General features: G+C 45.1%; 1 protein-coding gene across 2 annotated transcripts in view; it reads left to right on the top strand.

Moving 5' to 3' along the window:
* LOC148832810 (1-phosphatidylinositol 4,5-bisphosphate phosphodiesterase gamma-1-like) overlaps positions 1-23,317 on the top strand; it is a 59,920-nt gene that overhangs the window by 24,454 nt on the left and 12,149 nt on the right. Inside the window, exons 7-27 of one of the 2 annotated variants that reach the window (XM_088919063.1) lie at positions 1,389-1,423; positions 2,655-2,727; positions 3,286-3,384; positions 4,297-4,415; positions 4,556-4,641; positions 8,691-8,811; positions 9,411-9,579; positions 9,726-9,845; positions 10,788-10,895; positions 11,577-11,764; positions 13,003-13,203; positions 13,938-14,057; positions 14,336-14,519; positions 14,726-14,803; positions 15,054-15,101; positions 17,940-18,043; positions 18,281-18,377; positions 18,884-18,950; positions 19,956-20,119; positions 20,376-20,472; positions 21,062-21,286. In XM_088919063.1, coding sequence (XP_088775189.1) covers positions 1,389-1,423; positions 2,655-2,727; positions 3,286-3,384; positions 4,297-4,415; positions 4,556-4,641; positions 8,691-8,811; positions 9,411-9,579; positions 9,726-9,845; positions 10,788-10,895; positions 11,577-11,764; positions 13,003-13,203; positions 13,938-14,057; positions 14,336-14,519; positions 14,726-14,803; positions 15,054-15,101; positions 17,940-18,043; positions 18,281-18,377; positions 18,884-18,950; positions 19,956-20,119; positions 20,376-20,472; positions 21,062-21,286 — 2,503 coding nt within the window. The remainder of the gene's footprint in view (positions 1-1,388; positions 1,424-2,654; positions 2,728-3,285; positions 3,385-4,296; positions 4,416-4,555; positions 4,642-8,690; positions 8,812-9,410; positions 9,580-9,725; positions 9,846-10,787; positions 10,896-11,576; positions 11,765-13,002; positions 13,204-13,937; positions 14,058-14,335; positions 14,520-14,725; positions 14,804-15,053; positions 15,102-17,939; positions 18,044-18,280; positions 18,378-18,883; positions 18,951-19,955; positions 20,120-20,375; positions 20,473-21,061; positions 21,287-23,317) is intronic. The other variant, XM_088919062.1, reaches the window with a different exon arrangement.

The following is a 23,317-nucleotide window of genomic DNA, read 5'->3' as shown; positions in this document are numbered from 1 at the left end:
ACACTGGAATACACTGTGAGATACCCTGAGACACACTGACACACTGGAATACACTGACACACTGGAATACACTGTGAGATACCTTGAGATACACTGACACACTGGAATACACTGTGAGATACCCTGAGATACACTGACACACTGGAATATACAGTGAGATACCTTGAGATACACTGACACACTGGAATACACTGTGAGATACCCTGAGATACTCTGACACACTGGAATACACTGTGAGATACACTGACACACTGGAATACACTGTGAGATACCCTGAGATACTCTGACACACTGGAATGCACTGTGAGATACACTGACACACTGGAATACACTGTGAGATACCCTGAGATACTCTGACACACTGGAATACACTGTGAGATACCTTGAGATACACTGACACACTGGAATACACTGTGAGATACCTTGAGATACACTGACACACTGGAATACACTGTGAGATACCCTGAGATACTCTGACACACTGGAATACACTGTGAGATACACTGACACACTGGAATATACAGTGAGATACCCTGAGATACACTGACACACTGGAATACACTGTGAGATACCCTGAGATACTCTGACACACTGGAATACACTGTGCGATACCTTGAGATACACTGACACACTGGAATACACTGTGAGATACGCTGAGATACACTGACACACTGGAATACACTGTGAGAAACACTGACACACTGGAATATACAGTGAGATACACTGACACACTGGAATACACTGTGAGATACACTGAGATACACTGACACACTGGAATATACAGTGAGATACCCTGAGATACACTGACACACTGGAATACACTGTGAGATACCCTGAGATACACTGACACACTGGAATACACTGTGAGATACACTGACACACTGGAATACACTGTGAGATACCCTGAGATACACTGACACACTGGAATACACTGTGAGATACACTGACACACTGGAATACACTGTGAGATACCCTGAGATACACTGACACACTGGAATACACTGTGAGATACACTGACACACTGGAATACACTGTGAGATACCTTGAGATACACTGACACACTGGAATATACAGTGAGATACACTGACACACTGGAATACACTGTGAGATACCCTGAGATACACTGACACACTGGAATATACAGTGAGATACCCTGAGATACACTGACACACTGGAACAAGAGATAGTTACTGTTTAAAAACCTGCTCAGTTCTGAAGTTCCAGCGAGGACTCTCTTATAGGACTTTGCACTGTATGTCAAATATACAGCACATGCCGTAGCGGAATTCCAGTGAGTAGTGGAAGGGAGGTGGGACAGGGAACATGGGTGAGAGTAGGGGCGTTACATGCTTGAGTCCCTCGGTGTGACTCTCCTCCTGTCCCCCCAGGTCATCGAGCAGCTGGAGCTGTCCTTCCCCCTGCGGTGAGTCCCTCATTACCCCCTGCCATTCTCTTAATCTTTTCTCTCTCTCTCTCTCTCACTCCCCTCCTATCTTTCTCCCATACTGTCCTGTACCAGGAATATAATTGTGAAATACCCCCATTCAAAAAGTTTGGGAACATGGCTCTCACTTTCTTGGCCTCCCTTACCTCCCAGGTTTGAAATGAGTGTTATTTTATTGCCAAAGAAGACACAAGCAAGGTGTATCCCCCATGGTGCTCTGAATCCAAGCAGTTTTGCAGGAAGTTTTATCATCTGAATACAACTCCAGTCACCCTCTGTTAATTTACATGAACGGGTGCTTTGATGTGATCGTAGCACAGGCATTAGAACTATACAAAATACAGCACTCGAACACATGGCACAATTTCGGTTTCTAATAATGTTGTCCCTGCCTTTCAGTAATTATTTCCCTAAAGATATCAGAGTCACCTTCCCCGAGCTCCTTCAAAATTAGACTCAAACCCTTCTTCTTTAGAAAGGCTGTTATTTAACTGGTTCTGTGTGCCCCTTTGCTTTCCTGCTGTACTCCATACTAACATCTACTGTCTCCTCTCAGTGCATTTTTGTTGGCATTTTTGTTCTGTAAACTGCTTTGAGAAACCAGTTTAAAGGCACAGTCTAAAAAATAAAGATGATGATGATGATGTTGATGATGATGATTATCACTATTATTATTATTCTTGAAATGTTACACATAAAGGCTGTGAAAGAAGTTCTCAAATTATGAAATTGAAGTGAAATTTCCTGCAAAACTCCTCTTTTTAAAATTGCTGTTAATGTTGCAACTGTTAAATGGAATAAAAAAAATAGTGCAAGTGTGGAAAAGAGATATAAACCATTTTTGGAGTGGAAAATGTAGAACCTCGGTGTCCTTCACTGCAGGCAAGGAAAAAAGTGCAATATGGAGAGAACTTGGCTTGACCTCTCCTTCCTGACATTGGCATCTTGCTTCAACATGCCGTCTGTGGGTTTATTTTGCTCTCTTCCTGCCTCTTTTTTCTTGTGAGCTGTCTTTTCTGTCCTTTGCTCTTCTCTCTCTCTACACTGTCACTCTCTTCTGCTCTGTGTCCTGAATGTGAGGAAGTCACTCTATCTACTGGTCTCTGTTTTGTCTGGGTGGAATTAGTTCTTGATGCACTAATGCCCTGCCAATCTCTGGAAGTGTGTAAATGCGGCCTCTACTGTCCCTGTGTGTCTTATATGTAAACAGGAATGTAGACCGTCCAGAACTATGCCAGATCTCGCTCTATGACTTCCAGAAATTCTTGCAGCTGGATCAGAAGGTACTATGATCAAGCGATCAATCAGTTTTATCTAGCACAGTTTGAGTGCTCGCTCACAGGGCTTTATGGTGCAAGGCAACAGCACGACAGAAGTGGGATTTCAGTTCTATAGAATAAAAAAGATTTATATAGATATTATGATCATTATCACAGGCTTACTAGAATTTATAAGAAGCTGAAATGTGGGGGTGGAGTCTGAATACTTGCTTTGAATTAGAAGAGATCACACCAGTTATTAGAAAACTGCAGCCTCCAGAGGGCATTCCACCATGAAAATCATAAGGGTAGAGTGCAATTTCTTATGTCTCAGCTGTTAGTTTTCAGTGCCTTTGTTAATTTGGGTGCCTTTTCACTTTCCAGAGCTCAGCTGCTCGGGTTTGGGGAAAGGGGATGCTGCAATTGAGCTTAATTTAGAAGGCAAGGCCTTATTCACTGGGCATGCAACAGGACAATGCCTTCTCAACACAGCTTTGGCTTTTTAGCACATCTCAGTCATGGGCTCAATTTAGGGGGCCTGGACACCTTCCTGTGTGTAAGACTCCACGTCTGTGTTCCCAGGAGATCTGGGCAGCAGAGCTGAGTCGAGTCCGGGAGTTCCTGTGTGGCTACCTGAAGGACAGGCAGCAGACAGTGGAGCCCACATTGCAATTAGATGAGGTGAGGACCCTCGGAGAGCCACATGCACATCTCATAGGCACACTACCACTCACTGCCAAGATACACATCCTCCACCTGTCACCATCTGCCTGCCATTCAGTCTGTCTTCACCTGTCTGCCTGTGGACCTCTTGTCCATGTGCTTGTCAGACTGCAACACTGTGTTTGAGCTCCACTCTCTGACAGTGTTATTCAGTCTCAGTGTGTCTGTCTGTGACAGTGTTTGATCTCCACTCTCTGACAGTGTTGTTTACAGTCTCTCAGTGTGTCTGCCTGTGACACTGTGTTTGTGCTCCACTCTCTGACAGTGTTGTTCACAGTCTCTCAGTGTGTGTGCCTGTGACACTGTGTTTGATCTCCACTCTCTGACAGTGTTGTTCACAGTCTCTCAGTGTGTCTGCCTGTGACACTGAGTTTGATCTCCACTCTCTGACAGTGTTGTTCAGTCTCTCAGTGTGTCTGCCTGTGACACTGTGTTTGATCTCCATTCTCTGACAGTGTTGTTCACAGTCTCTCAGTGTGTGTGCCTGTGACACTGTGTTTGATCTCCACTCTCTGACAGTGTTGTTCAGTCTCTCAGTGTGTCTGCCTGTGACACTGTGTTTGAGCTCCACTCTCTGACAGTGTTGTTCACAGTCTCTCTGTGTGTCTGCCTGTGACACTGAGTTTGATCTCCACTCTCTGACAGTGTTGTTCACAGTCTCTCAGTGTGTGTGCCTGTGACACTGTGTTTGATCTCCACTCTCTGACAGTGTTGTTCAGTCTCTCAGTGTGTCTGCCTGTGACACTGTGTTTGAGCTCCACTCTCTGACAGTGTTGTTCACAGTCTCTCTGTGTGTCTGCCTGTGACACTGAGTTTGATCTCCACTCTCTGACAGTGTTGTTCACAGTCTCTCTGTGTGTCTTTTGGCAGTTCCTGACATTCCTTTTCTCAAGGGAGAACTCGATTGTGGAGCCACGCTGCACGCCAGTCTGCCCCGAGGAGATGAAGAGACCACTGTCCCAGTACTGGATTTCCTCATCTCACAACACGTACGTGAAGAGGGGAGATATGGGTGGGCAGATGGACTAAGGGAAGGGTTGTGAGTGCAAGAAAATGCCTCTAACACCATTTATAAGCAGCTTGGTCCAAGCTCTCTTTTTCCTCTTTCTCTCTCCCTCTGTCCAATCAGTTACCTGACGGGTGACCAGTTCTCTAGCGAGTCGTCCCTGGAGGCCTACGCCCGGTGCCTCAGGATGGGCTGCCGCTGCATAGAGTGTGAGTGGAGCCAGGCTATCGCTCTCTGCGCCACTGGCCCTTCATTCCTTCTGCTCACTCTGCGTCTCCTTATCTGTTCACATATCATTTCTGTCAGCCCTTCATCCTGCCGACATTCACTCCCGATCCTGAGGAGGTAACTTACAATCCCCAGTGAGTAAAGTCCTGGAAGAGTGATAATACTCACCAATTGAACAATCAAGTCATTAAGAATCCAGAGTAAAAGAAAAAAAAAAGACACAGCTGTTCTCCAGAACCAGCAGTGAAGACCACCGATTGTCGTGTTTCACTTTGATAAGGACGGTGTTAATGACAGGAACCGCTGTCTGTCAGTATCAGGCCACAGGGAGGTAGTGATTGAGTCCATTATCCACAGCCCTGCACAGTTAGATGAAGGAAATGTGAACCTTGCACAAACTGGCAAAGGAATGTACAGTAAGCCGTTTGTAAAACACGTTGGGTTTTTCTGTGTTGTCTTAAAATTCTCTAGATACTCCCAGGTACATAAAATATCATCTTCCCCATGTGGTCTTGAGGATTAAAGTACAGTGGTCATTCATGTCAGTCGTATGAAGCAGATTCACTAATTAGGGACCCTGCTTTTCACTTCCTGGCCACAGTATTACATTTTTCACACACACACAAAAACATTTCCCTTGTAAGGTGAATAGCATAGCCGCTAAGGTAGGGCCTCCCCAGCTGCCTTTTTACCATCCACACCAAAAGGCCATTTCCCACAGAACATCCAGGCCTGAGCCTTTCTGCCGTGGAGAAATACAGATGCTTCCATTCTGTTTGCTTCCTAGTTCCTAGCAATGAAAACATGTCGCTATGTGAGCTGCTAGTTTATAACACTATAAGTTTGAATCAGGCAGGTCCTGGGCTTGCCTTAGTGTCTTTGTTTACTTTAACTCCTTTGTTTCCTTTAGGTGCTTGGGTTGCTTTAGATAAGTGGTTCACACAAAACTGTGAATTTCTTTACTAAATACTGTAAGTCTTGGCTCCACTGCTGGTGGGTCAACCTAAGAAGCTGCCCCACAATCCTGGTGACATAAAGGCATTGCTCTCTTGATAAAGGGGGCTTCTGTTTTTTTTCTTGATTTCACCTGATTTTCATCAGGTTACATGGCCTTTTCACCTGTGACCAATAATTTGTGAGGAAAGCTGAGGCAATTTAGTACTGGCACCGCACTCTTGGATTAGAGGGTCATGCACATTAGAGCACGTACTGTACATTGGAGTTGGTCATGAAGGATTACTTAAGCAAAATGAAACCAAGTTATTTAATCAATATTCAAGATATGTTTACTTAAAATCATTCAGGTATGAATCATTGATTCTGATGCTCAGTATTATTCAGTTGTGTATTTAAATAAATTAACTCAGCTCTGGCATTTGTTCAGACCAATATATCTTGTCAGTTTTCGAAGACTGCGTCCACAATGTGGTTTTAGTCAGCAAAGGACTTGTTTGGATTGCTTTTGAAGTGTGTGTAACACACCACTGATAGTTTCAAACAGGTAGTCTGCACCCCTTTTGGTCTCAAAAGATGTTCTTGCACACCTTATCAAAAACCATTTAAGTACAGTAGGTCAGATCTAAGAAATATCATAACTATACAATGAAAGAGACAGAATCATATATTTACTTTAATTTCATGCTTTTTTACATTTACCTTAAAATACCTAGGTGTGATGAAACAGTAGTTGTGCTTATATGCCTGTGCTTAATTTGTGTTTCCAATGATTTACCTTCTAAAAAAATCCAGTGTCTTGCACACCCCCAGAGGTGTATGCGTCCTAAGTTATGAATCACCACTTTACAGTCTTTGGTGAGTGTTCATATGCCCCATCAGGTGCTGTTTCTCCATTGTACATTTTGCAGGAGGTTTCACCATGTTAGAGCCATAATGCTTTCCCTGTGGGAGCTCCGTCAGTAGTTTCTGAATTCACAGAGCTTTGTGAATTCCTATTACATTTTGACCTGCAGGTGTGCGTCTCAGAGTGTGGTCAGAGATATCGGTCAAGAGTGCAGACATTCACACGAGACTGGGAGAGTAAGACCTGCAGCGGCTGTGTTTAGTCAGACTTTTCACTCTAAATAGAAAACGAACACAGGTTTAATCAAGGAGTCGGTGTAGTCGCAGTGAGAACAGTCTGAGGGTAATGGTTAGATCAGGAAAACTAGGTGATATTTCCCTTTTGTTAGAAGAGAGAAGTAGGTTTACTCGCCCGAAGGTTAAAAAAGGAAGAGAGGGTTTCCATTCCTTTTTGATTAAAGGTGAGAAGTGAAATGCACAGACTGCATTTCCTCCTGGTTAAGGGTTAGAGGTGAGGTAAGATCAGATATGGACCAAATTTGTGTTGGGCGGGTAATTTACACCAGGGTTGGGCCAGCCTTGGTCCTGGTTTCACATTCCCTCACTGTTTACTAGATATGTGTTTCTTCAGGTTACAGCAAATAAGTGCAGGGACCCAAAAACTGGGTACCCTGGAAGAATTATGCACAGAAGATACCAACAATTACTTATTTGCATATTAAATAAATGATAAATGGATTTCTTTTCAGAATCCTAAAAGCCTTATTAATATTGCCAACATTGGGATAACATTTAAGGGCGGTGAAGTCTGGGAGTTTCACCATGAATTCTAAGAATTTTCTTGGGAAAAAATAACGTATTTTTTAAATCAACCCAATTCACCTTATTGGGTCACTTAAACTAGAGATTATTTTTGTTTTGATGTCTGTCATGTGTTGTTGTGTAATTAGGCTACCAACTTGTCTTGCGTTGACTTAGTAGTTTGGAGTCCATGATCAAAAGTCAAAATGACAACCAAAACCTTTCTGTTAAAGAAAAGCAGACAACCAAAGCACATGCCAAAATTCTGGGCTTAATTACCAATCAGCCAAGAGCAGTTCGTAAAGAAAAAGATCTGTAGATGTTGACAATCAACAGTTCTCATTACACTGAGATAACATGATTACAGTGTCTATACAGCAAGATGTTTAATTTCTCATCAGCACTAAGAATGTGAGAGACAGATTAGCATTTGCTCAGAAGTACGAAGATGAGCATGGAGAGTTTTGTAAAAGGGTTTTTGACAGATGAGACCAGGATAAACCTTTACCAAGCTGATGAAAAGGGTAAAGCATTAAAGAACACCACCTCATCTGTGAAGCGTGGTGGAGGTAGTGTCATAGCCTGGGCACGCATGGCCTCCTCTGGAACTGGCTTACTGGCCTTTATTGATGATGTAACTGATAACAGCAGTAGTAGAATGAGTTCTGAATTGTACAGAGGCCTTTTGTCTGCTTGTGTTGAAGAAAATCCTTCCATGCTTCACCATGCAACTTGACAGGTGACTGAAAAAGTACAGTCAATGCCCAGGAGTTCACTGGGAGAAAAAAGAGGAAAATCTTAGACCAGCCAAGTCTAGATTTTTGGACATTTTTGTAAATGAGCAACATTTTACATGCTGAAGAAAACAACTAATCAGAAGTGAGAACACTGCTATAATAAGCACAATGTCAGAGTGGCTGCAGCAAAGCATCTTAGATGTTTACATAGCGCGCTTGCTGAGCTCAGTAGGGCACAGACTTTGTACATTTATTTATTTAAATGAATAGGCATCAAAATACTGACTTTTACACACTGAAATTAACGTGGATGGATCCCAGTAGTTATGAACATTTGGGTTGAACGCAAAGTATATCTTTATTATAATATAATAATTTGTATACATTTTATGCATATATTGTATTTAGCATTCATATTAGTCTAAAAATCCAAATGACTTGACTGTCAATCCAAGATAACTATTTTGCTGTCCCTGTACGTTTATCACATTCATTCAACTTTCCGAAATGTTTAAATGCTTTTTGACAGTTGACAAGTGGCTGGGCACGGCACCTGTGCTGCAGATCTTAAGACAATCTACACAAAGTAGTTCAAGAAAGTAACTAAACCAGTTTCTGAGGAAGTTCGGTTGTACTTGCCACCCGCTTGCACTCACCCTGACCACCACCGACATGTCTTCTGGGTGTTTCAGTGGACTGCTGGGACGGGCCAGACGATCTGCCCATCATCTATCACGGCCACACGCTGACCTCCAAGATCAAGTTCCTGGACGTTCTGCACACCATCAAGGAGCATGCCTTCGTCACCTCGGAGTAAGTGACACACCGCACACCCAGCGTTCACTCCACACAGCCCTCGATGACATGCTGGCACAGAGCAGCCTTGTGTCACATGTCTGACTTCCTATGTGAGTGCTGAAAACTAAATTCAGAGAGCTTTATTGGCATGACCAATAACATACAGCATAAAGCATTGGTGCCTTGCAACGCTGGGGCCCTGGGTTCAATTCCTGGGTGCTCTCTGTGGAATTGTGAAACTTCTCTCCCTGTTCCACATGGGTTTCCACTGGGTGCTCCAGTTTCCCCCCACAGTCCAAAGACATACTGGTAGGTTATTTGGCTTCTGGGATAATTGGTCCCTGGTGTGAATGTGTACATGTCTGTGTGTGGCCGGTATACCCTGCCTTGCGCCCATTGCTTGCTGAGATAGGTTTCGGCTCCCCTGAGAACTTGAATTGGATTAAGTGGTTAGAAAAGGGATGGATTATTATTATTGGAGTAGGCTCTTTTCCTCAGGCTGTGACAGGAGATCATGTTCTGAGTAAAGTACTGTAAATAAGAGGCTGTTATTGGCTCGAGGAAAGAGATTATTGTCATTCTACTCAGGTCCGGCCCTCCTCCTTCTCACCCAGGTACCCGGTGATCCTGTCAATTGAGGACCACTGCAGCGTGGTGCAACAGAGGAACATGGCCTCCCTCTTCAAGAAGGTGTTTGGGGAGATGCTGCTGACCAAACCAGTGGATGTCAACGCCGAGGAGTTGCCCTCCCCCCACCAGCTGCGCAGGAAGATCCTCATCAAGGTGGCCGCCTCTCTTTCCTTCTCTTGTTCCGTCCCTCTGCCCGTTTGTTCATTCACTCCAGGGGTGCGTTTGAGATGTGTGTGTCTGTGTATGTGTGCAGAGTATGCTGTGTGTCTGGACTGACCCTGGCTCTCTGGCTTCCTCAGCACAAAAAGCTGGCCGAGGGGACACTGTATGAGGAGGTGACGTCAGCGAGCTACTCGGAGAGCGACATCAGCAACTCCCTCCGCAACGGCATCCTGTACCTGGAGGATCCCATCGACCATGTGAGTGGGGGTCGGGACGAGGAGGAGCAAGGGGAGAGGCTGGAGATGAGAACTCACCAACCGAAATTCACTGGCCTCCCAGTCCCGAGAAAAGAAGAACGTTTCTAGGAGGAGAGACGTGTTTCTTTCAGGAGGTGGTGCAGCAAGTAGCTGCCCTGTCTGCCCAAGAATCAGAGACTGACACCACTGGACCCACATGTGTGCATTCCTGAACTGGATTTTAATTTAATCTCCTCTCCTTTCGGCCACATTTGCAGATTATATACAGTTGGTCATTGATTATCTGGTACACTACCAATGAGGAGTTTTTCAATAACTGGATGATCACATCAAAAGTCTTACAATAGTTTAATAATCTCATTGTATTTTTGTACATTGTATTTTGTTGCATGTTTTGAATTTTTTCACTAACTAAAAATGTTCTTAGTAAAGCATAGTGTATTTAAAAACATACAAATAGATGACATGCTCGTGTTGAAAGTGATGTATTGCAGAAACAGTGCTGAATAGTACGCATGACTTCAGTTTGTTTAATGCAAGGTCCAATACAGTAAGCTTAGTACAGTCCCTGTTTAATGAGAAATAAAAGATTATAAATATTTTATGATATACTTTAGACAGGTCGTCCTATTACTGCCCATAAATATTGGAAGGCAGATTATCAGTCACCAAATAATCAATGATCTACTGTTTAAAAATCTACTTTTTTTGCTGGTGATGCAGGAAATGGTCCTGCCAATAAAGCAACCTGAGTCTGAAGGAGCATGCAGAGGTGAAGGGGGGGGGGGGTTGACTGGAAACCCTTTAAGATGTGGGGCAGGATGGGTGAAGAGGTGGCCAGGTGCTGCTTCAGGGTACAGATGGGTAGCCACAGGCAGTGGCAGCAGCTCAGCAGTGTGAGTGTGTGGCAGGAGATCACTCTCTGTGTCTGCTTTTCCACAGGCCTGGACCCCCCACTACTTTGTCCTGACCAGCAACAAGATCTACTACTCTGAGGAAACATCTCGCTATCAGAGCCCGGAGGAGGAGGAGGAAGAGGAGAATAAGGAAGTGAGTGGACAGAGACAGCAGCAGGCTTTATGATACTGAAATAACTCACCCCTGTTTGTGAATGACACATCATGCCACTTTAATAATAATTCAGCAAACATGTACAAGTTTCTGGTGTTTACATTGACTCCTTCTGCCTTACATCTCCCATGTAGATGCTCTTCTCTGAGTACTGGCTGCCTATCTCTGTTGTATCCTCTTCATCACCCTGCCCACTTCCTGTCTCTTAGCCCTTGTCCTTCTCTTGGCATATACACTTGTCCCCTCCTGACGTTTTAGCAGTTCCTCCTCTTCCCTCTTCGCCTGTTGTACCTGCTTCTTCTCCTTCAGTAGAACCCTGGTGTGGAATATGCGGCCTAGAAGCCTCAGGCCTGTACCATTCTTGACTGATGACTCCTCAAGACTGGCAAGACTGCACCTTTATGGTTGAGCCCTGTAATTACTGTAACTGCTGCCCCTTAGTGCACAACGTGTTGCATTCTGTTGATGTCTAAGACTTGTGTTCATGTTTCTGTACCTTAGTCTGTTTTTTCCAAGTGACGTTTTGCAGTGTAGGCATTGACATTTTTGATTGTTAATCGGCTGGAGCAGGGGCATGAGATCAATTGACTTAAAAAGCAGAAATAACAGGGATGGTGCCGCTCCATTGTGCCCTGTGATGACGCCCCTCCCCTGCGCCAGGAGCTGAACCACAACGAGCTGCACTGCAGCGAGCGCTGGTTCCACGGGAAGCTGGGCGGCGGCCGTGACGGGCGGCAGGTGGCCGAGAAGCTGCTGCAGGAGTACTGCGGCGAGGGCGGGGGCAAGGACGGCACCTTCCTCGTGCGCGAGAGCGAGACCTTTGTCGGGGACTACACCCTCTCTTTCTGGTCAGTATGCCGCACTGTAGGCACTGAGGGAGACAGACACCACAGTCTGACCTGGGGTCACGGCTCTTCCTGATTTATATCGGCGCCCTAGTGCCTCACTGGTGTGGTGAGTAAACACGTCAGTTAATTAGAAGGATGAGCAGACACTGAAGAAATATGCAGACAAGTGCAGGGTTTGCCTTGCAGGTATTGAGAACATTTTAAAGATTAGCATTCAGCCTTTTGACAGAAAGGTATAAACTGTACCTTCACAAAACTCCTCAAGAATAATTAAAACCATCATACTCTAAATTTATTTGCGATAAGTGGTTTTTTGTTAATGCTCATCTAAACTTTGCATTTACATGTTTGCATGATGGTTTTTATTGTTTTTTGTAACTCGTTGTACACATCTATTGTATATATTTTATATATTCATTCCGTTAATCTCTATATTGTGATGCTGTTGTAATTGATGTAACTTTTTTCTGTAAATGGAAATGTATTTTTTCTGCAAATATTGACTTTTACCTTATTTAAAATTTAATCTATAAATGGGGTGGTCAATTTGCATTTCTCCTGTTGAAGTTTTCTAGGGAATTTAATATTTCTTGTTGGATGTGATGATAAAAATGTTTCTGGAGTATTGAAAAATTAGTGCAGATTAATACGTTTCCGTTGCACCTTGCATCTTACATAATGTATATTTGGCTCAGCTCATCGAGTATTCAGTGTTTCAACCACCCCTCTTTTCTCAGGGAACCGGCAGGTAGTTTTCTGAGGATCCTGTGCGTAGCTGTGAATTCTGCGGGATGCAAAGGCAAACAATCCAAAATTGTAATCCAGAAGCAAGGTCGATAGGGGAAGCTATAGATCAGAAAATGAGATAGAGCCGAGACAAACCAAGAAGAGAATCTGAAGTTGAAATTTGAGAGACGAGATCGAAGAGGGAAAAGTTAGGCCCAAAAACCGGGAAATCCAACTAGACTAAAACGCGCACTAGAAAACTTTAAAGGAGGCTTCTCAATAGTGAGCATGGGTTGGTGCCTGAGGGAACTTTAAATACTGAAGGGAGAGGGATGTGGTTGGATAATTGGTTCGGGAGTGAGAATCTGTGGAATCTGGTGCCAGTGAGAATGTGATGTGTTCAATTAGGAACGAGATAGTGAAACAGTGGGTTTGGGAATGTAATGGCGTTTGCGAGGGAGAGTGCGGGGCATGACATCTTCTCCCCCATCCCCTGTCTGTCTCTTTCCCAGGCGGTCTGGACGTGTGCAGCACTGTCGCATCCACTCGAGGCAGGAGGCAGGTTCGACCCGGTTTTATCTCACGGACAATCTGGTGTTTGACAGCCTGTACCAGCTCATCTGCCACTACAGAGAGGTGCCGCTGCGGTGCAACGAGTTTGAGATGAGGCTGGGCAGTCCTGTGCCCCAGCCCAACGCCCACGAGAGCCGAGAGTGAGAGCAAGGGAGGGGGAGAGGCGGGGGGGGCAGATAGATACCCCAGCCAAATGCCCCTGAGAGCTGAGAGTGAGAGAGGAGGGAAGGGGGGCTAGAGAGTAAGGGGGAGGGGGTGGGGACCCAGGAGGAAGAGAGGAATGCTGATTGATACCCCAATCTGAGAGCAGAGAGTGAGAGAGTAAGGAGGAGGGGTGGGGAGCCAGGGGGAAGAGAGGAATCCAGATTGATACCCCATTTTGAGAGCAGTGCGTGAGAGTAAGGGGGAGAGAGAGGGTATCTGAAGGGAGTGGGGGAGGGGGGGTGCAGAATGTTACACCAGCACAATGTCCACGATAGATTTGCACAGAAGGAAGCAGTCTTGACGAGGAGGGGATGAAGAGAAGTGAGAGCAGAGAAAGGATTGAGGTGGACGACCAGCTAGACAGTGTAACAGAGAAAAATGGAGAGAGGAAGAGGGACAAACATATGGTGATTGGACACGAAGAGCTGCACAGATGGGATATTGATTTATTTATTGGTGATGGACAGTGTAGGTTAGACTGAAGAGGGATAGGAAGTTAAGAATATGGCTGATGTTTACAGGGATAATACATTACCCAACTCTCTTTCTTATTCTGACCCTTCTCATATCACACTCTTCCCACCCTCCTTATGTCAACTTCTCGCTCTCTCTCTACACTCCATTCCTCTGCCTCTCCCTCTGTAACCCCCACTCCCCCATCTCCTCCCAGGTGGTTCCACGCTTGTCTTACCCGTCTCCAGGCAGAGCACATGTTGATGAGGGTGCCGAGAGACGGGGCCTTCCTAGTGCGAAAACGCAGCGAGGCCAACAGCTATGCCATCTCCTTCAGGTACGCGAGTGCTAGACCACATCTCTCACCGCCTCCCTGTCTATCACACACAGTCTGGCCTGCATGCCAGTCTGGCCTTCTCTTTCACTAAACTCTACTTCACTCAGGTAAAGCCTCCATTTCTCCCCACCATGCCTTCCCTGCCTTTTGCTTATGCTCTTTTTCCTTTTGCTTATGCTCTTTTCTTATGGACTTTTTACTTGAACAAACTGGAAGGCAGGCCGTCATTCTTCAGCACTGGTGTCAAGTCCTCTGTTGGCCCCTCTCTGTCATGTCAGGGCGGAGGGGAAGATAAAGCACTGCCGCATCCAGCAGGAGGGCCGGATGTTCATGCTGGGCAGCTCAGCAGAGTTTGAGAGCCTGGTAGACCTGGTCAGCTACTACGAGAAGCACCCGCTCTACCGCAAGATGAAACTGCGCTACCCCATCAACGACGACACCCTGGACAGGATGGGCACCACGGTACAGGCAGAGAAGGGGGAGGGTATTGCATGAGGATCATTCAGAGAGAGGAGTGAGAGGCACAAGATAGGATGATACTGATGGAAAAGAGAGAGAGAGTTGGGAGGGTAAGGTGAGGGAGCTGAGGAGAGATGTGAGGGAGGGAAGGTGATGGCCAAGAAAGAGAGAAGCAGAGGTGTTTCAGTGATGTCCTGATTTTTCCACAGGAACTGGATTATGGGGCACTGTACGAGGTTCGTACCCCACACTTCTACGTGGAAGCGAACAAGATGCCCACAGCCAGGGTAGGTCATAGCCTTTGGGAGGGGTCTGGGAAAAGGGAGGGTTGGTGTGTCCTTGTAATAAGATGCTGTACCCCAATAAATTGGTCCCAGCTGTTGTCATTAGTGAGCTAATCTGCAACGGGCCAGCAATCCATTCATCCTAAGTGCATTTAAACTTGGCTGAGTGTGTAAATGTCCAATGTGAGAGAGCAGTCTGCGGCAGTCCCTGTACTGCTTTGTGCTGTCAGTAATCACAGTGTTCTGTGTTCAGATCTATCGAAGGAGGAATGCGCAGAGGAGACCTGGCCGACTAAGCGAGGTGCATGCTCTTTCCAGTATGAAGCAGGGAGAGCTTAGGGAGATGGCAGTCTGGAACAGAGCTCTAAGTGGGATGAGAGGGCAATGTCAGGCCTGTGGTTCACTCCACTTTCCATTCTGTGCCAAAACCAGTGTAGTTCAGACATGTCCCATTGAGAGTCATCCAGTTCATTGCAACACATTCCAGCCCAGATCAGTGCAGCCCAGTTTAGTTCTTTGCTGTCCAGTTTAGCATAGTATAGTCTCCTGTGTTTATGTCCTGTTCAGGCCATCACATACAGTATATGTATCCTCCAGAAATAGCCATTTTATCCTACTCAACAAGTAATGAGACTAATCATGAACCTGAGAGCTAGCAGTATAGCACTAATCAGAAGATACTGCTTAAGGTGAATACTTAATATGGAGCATTTCTCAAGGATATTCCCCTTTGATTCTTAGACTACACGTTTCCTATTTTGGTGTAATACAGGCCTTAATATTTTAGACTTCTTTATCACATATATTAGACAGTTTGAATACAGAGGAGAGAATAAGCTCTCTGCGCTTATGTGGTATCAGGGTTGTAAGTGGGATTTGTGCGAGGCCTTGAGATTAGAATGTGGACTGGGAACGTTTGCAGGCTCTCAGTGTTTACTCACTAAGCTCCTCTCCCTGTCTGATCTCTGAGCCAGCTTTGTTAGGGACTGGGCCGACTGGCGCAGCTCAACACTGCCACCTCTCAGCCGGGAGGATTTACTCTGCCTGCTCTGGCTATCTCTTTCCTCCCAGATTCCACTGTGCTCTTAGAGCCCAATGGAAATCTGCTTGTTGTTAAAGCTGTTTAATTCTCCGTGATTTGAGATGTTTTCAGAATGACTCGCATTGTTGAAGAACAGGAGGGCAAGATGTTTTGGAATTAGATCTACGCCCCTACAAAAATGAAAGCATGTTATTTTTCTGATCACGACATCAATGGAAATGCATATAGTAGATCAACAATTATTTAGTAACCAATAATCCAACTTCCAACATTTTCCAGCACTTATGGGATGATCTGGTAAAATTTTATCCTGTGTTTGTTCCATCCATCCATTTTCTAACCACTTTATCTGAAGGAACCTGAGCCCATCTCAGCATGCAACATCCAAAATTAGGATACACTCTGGATGGGGTGCCAGTCCATCACAGGGCACACAGACACAAACATGCACAGAGTCACAGCATGGACAGGTTCTCCAGAAGCCAGTTAAACTGCCAGTATGTCCTTGGATTGTGGGACAAATCCAGAGCACCCAGAGAAAACCAATATGAACACAAGGAGAACCTCCTGAATTGAACCTAGGCCCTACACTGCAAGGCAGCAATGCTAACCATTGTGCCACAGTGCTTTCCATCCAAGAGTATACGCAAGCAATACTTTATTTCTCATTAAAGAGGTATTATGAGCTGAAGTAATATTCAGCACTGTGTTTCTGCAATGCTGTACATGAGTATGTACTCTATTTGTGTCTAGAGCAATTACTCCATGCTTTATTTAGAACATTTTAAAAAGATAACACATTCAAAACACCAAATAACATTTACTCAATACCCCAAAACTCAATTATGTAAAAGAAAGTGCATGAATAAGTTACAGTAACAATTTTAATGTGATTATCTGGAGTTTATGAAAATTGGTGAAAACTTGGTGATCCCTCCTCCCCCAGTGGTGCTTGACAATTAATGATCTGCTGTGTGATTAATTCTCCCAGCTCCTGGAGATATGTTTCAGCCTCCAGTTACATGTTTGTGCCCTACTGGATTATTTTTTTGAAAAACAAAAACAGCTTTCAGATGGAATAAACCTGGTGCCAATCTTAGTAAATCTGCACAGAAAATGTTAGTTATAATTTAGCTGGGTAGAGAACTTTTCCATTTCTGGAGGCCCTCATTCCATCAGCGTGTTTAGGTTTCTTTAAACATTCAGGGTGAAAGGGATTCAGTTTAAAAAACAATGACACCACAGTATAGATAATATCAAGTATATATGTTTATACTTAAAGTTTCAAAAAATTTTTCTCACAAATACCTTTAGTCAGCTTTGGACTTTCAAAGAAAGAATATTCTCACAGAATTTTCGTGGGAAGAAAGAAAAAGAGCACTTTTTCACACTTAAGTACTGGTTACGTTTTGCCTGACTGGTCAGCAGAAACCCTGGAACAGTGAGCAGGTTTTTTTGTTTGGCCGCTTGTGAAGCTTGGAAAAGGTTTTGTGAGCTCAGTGATGTGGTGGAAACATCTAGAAAATGAAACTTCTAGAGTTGTTAATATCTGGAACACCCTGTAGCCATGCAGGTCTGGATCACGGCTCTCACCTCTTCGGAATGAAATTCCGTGATTTGCTGTTGAAGAGTGGGAGTGTTTCTTCTCCTCCTCTTCCTTTGCACCTTTCCCTGATCACGGGGACTGATCAGCATATAATCATATAATCAATAATCAATAAAGAACAGTGACGACTGATGAGTCAGGGTACAGTAGGGTTTTGAATGTGCATGACTCTTCAGCGTATTGATAGAAATTGATAGATTGATAGAAATTGGTGATTGCTGGAAAAACAGGAAATCAAATTAAAATCAAGCGTCCCTACAGCTTCCCCTCAATTCAACTGATGAGGCAATTGCTCTCCCTTCTGGGGCTGCTGGTGCGTAATGGCTGTCACAGAACCCAGGTATCTTTCAAGAAACAGCTGGATGAGATCAATTAATGACTAATTAACAATCCTCTCATTTGTAACCCTTATGTTCTGTGTTGCACCATGCTATGCTATGTTTTGCTATGTACTGCAAATATTGATTTGTGTGGGTTGTGTTGTGTTGCAGTGTACAGTGAAGGCCCTGTATGACTACAGGGCCCAGCGAGAGGATGAGCTCTGCTTCCCCAAACAGGCACTCATCCTTAACGTGGACAAGCAGGAGGGTGGCTGGTGAGAGAGGGGAGTGGGAAGAGGGAGAGGACAGGGGGAGGGCTGGAGAGAAACAGGGGAGGGACTGAGGAGGACAGGGAGGAGTACCTGGGAGACACAGAGGGGTTGTGTCAAAAGAGAGAGATAGAGTGTAAGTCAGACAAAATGGAAAACACGAGGGGTGGCTGAGAGACAGAGAGCAAAGATGTGCTGTACCATGTGCAGTAATACACCTCTCTGTCTTATGTGGCCCTGCAGGTGGCGTGGTGACTATGGGGGCAAGAAACAGCTGTGGTTTCCTGCCAATTACGTGGAGGAAGTCCCCAGCTCTCCCACACGCGAGCAGGATGAGGCTGTGAGTTGGACGGACAAGCAGACACGCAAAGAGACATGGCCATCCTCACAGGCAGACACGTTGACAGACAAACACATGACCGAGTCACAATCACGGTCTGACCAGTTCAACATTTATTAACATTGACAGACACTATTTACATCAAACAAAGACAGAAAGGATAACATAGTATGTTTTGTCTTATAGCAGCTTGGGCATGACCATGGTACATGTCAACCCATGTGATATCTGCTGCAGAGACACCAGTGGTTTATATCTCAGGTGAAGGACAAAGCAGGGGGACATTAATTACATTGCTCTAAATATAAGCCCCTCATAGTTAGATGCCCTTGCCTTTATCATTAAACCACCAAAATATTACTGGCACCTTCAGCAGTCTACATTTCCCAATACAGACTGGCCATGAGACAGGGGTGGTATCACTGCCGTGTTGTGTCTTAAACTCCTGATGTCTCCTGATTTCGCTCTCTATGTCTCTCCACTTCCTCTTCCCCTCCCCCTCTCAGTCAGCAGAGAACAGTCCTCTGGGTACCTTCCTCAAGGGTTTCATTGATGTGCCAACCTGCCATGTGGGTGAGTCTCTCGTCCTGCTGTCTTTAGTCTGTGTTCCAGCTGTCTGTGAATTTATTTGTCCTACTGTCTGCATCTGTGCGTGTTTCTGTTTCCACCCATCCTGCTCACTGGCACAGCCTGGGCACTTGCCAAAAAAAAACTTAGGTGCTTATGTTGACTCATCATTTACATATTCTGGAAACTATAGGGAAATAACAAGAAGGCAAACAAAATATTAGGATATATAGTTAAAAGTGTAAAACCAAGTGTCAAATCAAAGGCTGTCGTGATAAAAATGTAAAAATAAGACCTCTTACAGAATATTGTGTACGATTCTGTTCACTGTGTTTACTAAGTGAACTAAGTGTTTGTCAGTGTCCTGTGTCAGTGTGTCAATGTCTTGAGTCAGTGTGTATTAGTGTCCTGTGTCACTGTCTTGTGGCAGTGTCTGTCATTGTGTGTCAGTGTCCTGTGGCAGTGTATGTCAACGTGTGGCAGTGTCCTGTGGCAGTGTCTGTGTTTCCTGTGTCAGTGTCCTGTGGCAGTGTGTGTCAACGTGTGTCAGTGTCCTGTGAAAGTGTCCTGTGGCAGTGTGTCATTGTCCTGTGACAGTATGTGTCAGCATGTTTCAGTGTCTTGTGGCAGTGTGTGGCAGTGTTATTCAGTGTGTGTCAGTGTCTTGTGGCAGTATCTGTCAGTGTCCTGTGTCAGTGTCTGTCATTGTGTGTCAGTGTCCTGTGGCAGTGTGTGTCAGTATCCTGTCAGAGTCTGTCATTGTGTGTTACTGTGTGTCACTGTATGTCAGTGTCCTGTGGCAGTGTCCTGTGTCAGTGTGTGTCAATGTCATGTGGCAGTGTGTTTCAGTGTTCTTTGACAGTGTGTGTAATTGTATGTCAGTGTCCTGTGTCAGTGTGTGTCAGTGACCTGTGTCAGTGTGTGTCAGTGTCTTGTGGCAGTGTGTGTCAGTGTGGGTCTGTCTCCTCCCAGTGAGTTCATGAACTGTACCTATGTGCTTGTTCTCCGCAGGGATACAAAAGGATGGGAAGAACTCCAGGCCCTTTGTGTTCACGTTACACTCGCAGCAGATGTCTCCCCCTGTCCAGATGCTGGACGTGGCAGCCGACACCCTGGAGGACCTCAACGGCTGGGTGTCCAAAATCCGTGAGGCTGCACAGAACGCAGATGCACGGGTCAGTACCAATGGACAGATCAATAGGCACATGGGTCAGTGTGGGCAGACAGTCAGGCAGGTGGACGAAAGGGTCGGTAAGGACGGTGAAACTGTCTCCAATGTCAAGAGTGGCGAGAAACAGACATCAGTGATAAATTTGGAGAGTGAACAGACTGAATGTTCAGTGTGGTGGGGGGAGCAGTAGATGTGGTGGAAGGGAAGGCAGAAGGTGCTGATGGCCTGGTCCTGATGTTGTGCTGTTTCTTTGGTGACAGATGCAGGAGGAGAAGCAGATGGAGAGGAGGAAGAAGATTGCGCTGGAGCTGTCAGAGCTGGTGGTGTACTGTAGACCTGTGCCTTTTGATGAGGAGAGTAAGGACTGTTATACATTCAACATACTGTATACACTCTCCCTCTCTGGTCACACTCTTCACTCCTCCCTCTGTCTCTACCTGACCACACCCTTCAATAAGGGCAAATTCATATTGCTTCTCTTGTTCTCCGTCTGTTTCTCATATGATGTATAAAGACATCTCCAGACAAAGGAGAAGTATGAACAAGCTACCAAATCAAGCTGATAAAGTTGATACCGTGGCTTCTTTTAAGAAACAGCTAGATCCCCAGATCATGTAGCTATCAAACAGGCCATCAAACAGACTAAATGGGCTGAATATAACCATAGTCTGTAACCATTCTTTTATTCATATGAATGTTACTATCACCTGTGTCTAAGAATCAGTCTTATCAGTTTTAACCTGGGTGTAAGTGCACTAACAATTAACAGGTGCACAGTGCTGCTTATACCCCAGCTGTCTGGAGTGTAGTCCTGTCAGGGGTGGCAGGGGAGCTATGATTATTGAAGTTCATTGTGAACGAGGGAGGCTAAGTGAGTGTAGGGAGAGGTCTCTTTCTGTTTTGTCACGCCAGTAAACGCATGTCCCTCTGCCTCTGTTTCCCTCAGAAATTGGTACGGACCGGGCATGTTACAGAGACATGTCGTCATTCCCCGAGACGAAGGCAGAGAAATACGCTAACCGCGCCAAAGGCAGGAAGTTCCTGCAGTACAACCGGCGCCAGCTGTCCCGTGTCTATCCCAAGGGCCAGCGGCTCGACTCCTCCAACTATGACCCTCTACCCATGTGGCTGTGTGGCTCACAACTTGTCGCACTCAACTTCCAGACTCCAGGTAGAATATGGGGATACGGGGATAATTCTCTGGGATCCAGGGATCTTGCTCTTGGATTCTCGGAACGAGCTCTGGAATATTTGGATAGCTCAATGCCCAAAGCACTCGATAATGAAAAATTGTCATGGTTCTATATTGCAATGTGTTAATTCAAGTAATAAAAAAGCTTATAACTGTATGTGTTTTCTTAGATTCTTGGAACAGCTGGTAATACAGTAGTAATTAGGCAGCAAGCATAATAAAACAGATTATTTATTACAAATTAAACTGAGAACTTGTTTCCCTACTGCAAAATAGTCCATCACTAAATAACGAGAGACGTCTTTTAGCCTGGGGATTCCTCAATTATGAAATCACTATTTTCAACAATATAAAGACAGCAATTACTTTTCTTAAGTGTGGGTACTCTTCCAGTGCTCAGTTTACCTGGACAGCTTCTGGCATCTTAGTCTGTATGAAGGAGATATCCCTCCCATGGTCCAATGATATCTCTTCTGAAATGATTTCTCCCTTCTCTCTTGTTTTAATTCTTTCCTGTATTTTACATCGTATTTATCATGACTTGAGGCCTACAGTTTATATGACGTATCCCTGTGAAGGCTTGTTTAGTGACCTCACTCAGAATTATCTGGTCACTCTTAAATATTGCTGATCTAAGATGGCTGATTTCATAGAGGTTTAGTTTAGCCCAAATTATCCCACTGTGGCTGCTTCAGATAAAGACAATGTACACAAATACTTTCAAAATGCCCATTGTATCATCTTTTTTTAGAATGGGGTGCTTTTCTTGGACATTTCAAGTGTTTTGCTAACCCCGCAACTATATTAGTAAGAAAGATGATCCTTATACTGCTCTTCCACTGTTAAGAGTGCTGATAGCAGGTACATCTGTATCATGGGGATTATTCTATTAGCACGACTGTGTAAAAATGTATTTTCTGTGTTTCTGTGTTTTCTGTGCAATGTGATCACTGGGTGCTATTGTCTTGGATGCTGTTCTCTATGTGGCGTGATAGCAGTGTTACAGTGTTATATTGGAGTGGTCCTCTGTGTGGTGTGATTACGGTGTGAGAATCTGATATTAGGGGTGTTCGTTGTATGGTGTGATCACTATAAAACTGTGTTCACGAGGAATGACAACTCCCAAAATCAAAGAGTAACGAACTATTGTGGAGCAAATGTTTGGCTTAACTCACTTGGCTGAGGGCTGACCTCCTGGCCATAGGATGAGGAGGCCAGGACCCCCACGCAAGGTAACCAAGGGGTAGCTGCAGAGGTGGAGTTGGGGTGGAGGTGGGATGCAAAAGTCGCACGCGAGGGAGGGAGATATCGCATTTGGTATTTATAGCGTTAGGTGGAGGAAGGACGAAGGGAGTGACGGCTGGGAATGATTGATCGTGGTTGTTGTCATCCCTCCCGAATTTTCATTAAATAAACTCCATTTCACGAGGAATGACAATGCCCAAAATCAAAGCGTAACGAACTATTGTGGAGTGTATGTTTGGCTTAACCCGCTTGGCTGAGGGCCGACCTCCTGGCCATAGGACGAGGAGGCCAGGACCCCCAAAAAGAACCAAGCGGGACCCCAAACCACCAATGCAGAATTTGGAAGAGCCTGGAGAAGGATAGAAGGTGCAATCTGTGACGCATGGGTTGTTGCGGCAGTAAGACAGTCAAATGTAGAAGATCGCTTTATTAGCCACATACAATTTCTTGCATTAGGAATTCATCTTTTCACATACCCCAGCTTGCTCTCCATGAGACACAGACAGGGAGAGAAGCTTGGAGTCAGAGCACAGGGTCAGCCATTGTACAGCACCCCTGGAGCAGTTGGGGTTAAGGGCCTTGCTCAGGGGCCCAACAGAGTAGGATTCCTCTGCCAGCCACGGGATATGAACCAGCAACCTTCCAGCCACGGGTGCAGATCCTTAGCTACAGAGCCACCGCTCCGCCTGATAAGTGCCTGTCTGCATTCTGTATAGGTTTACTGTAGGGAAGTCAGCTTCTGTTGGCCTAGGTCAGTCGCTTATT

The sequence above is a fragment of the Atractosteus spatula genome, chromosome 6 (genome assembly GCF_055471065.1).
Source record: "Atractosteus spatula isolate fAtrSpa1 chromosome 6, fAtrSpa1.hap1, whole genome shotgun sequence".
NCBI lineage: Eukaryota > Metazoa > Chordata > Actinopteri > Semionotiformes > Lepisosteidae > Atractosteus > Atractosteus spatula.
Note: the sequence above shows the minus strand (reverse complement) of the source record. Positions and strands in the feature narration are given on the sequence as shown.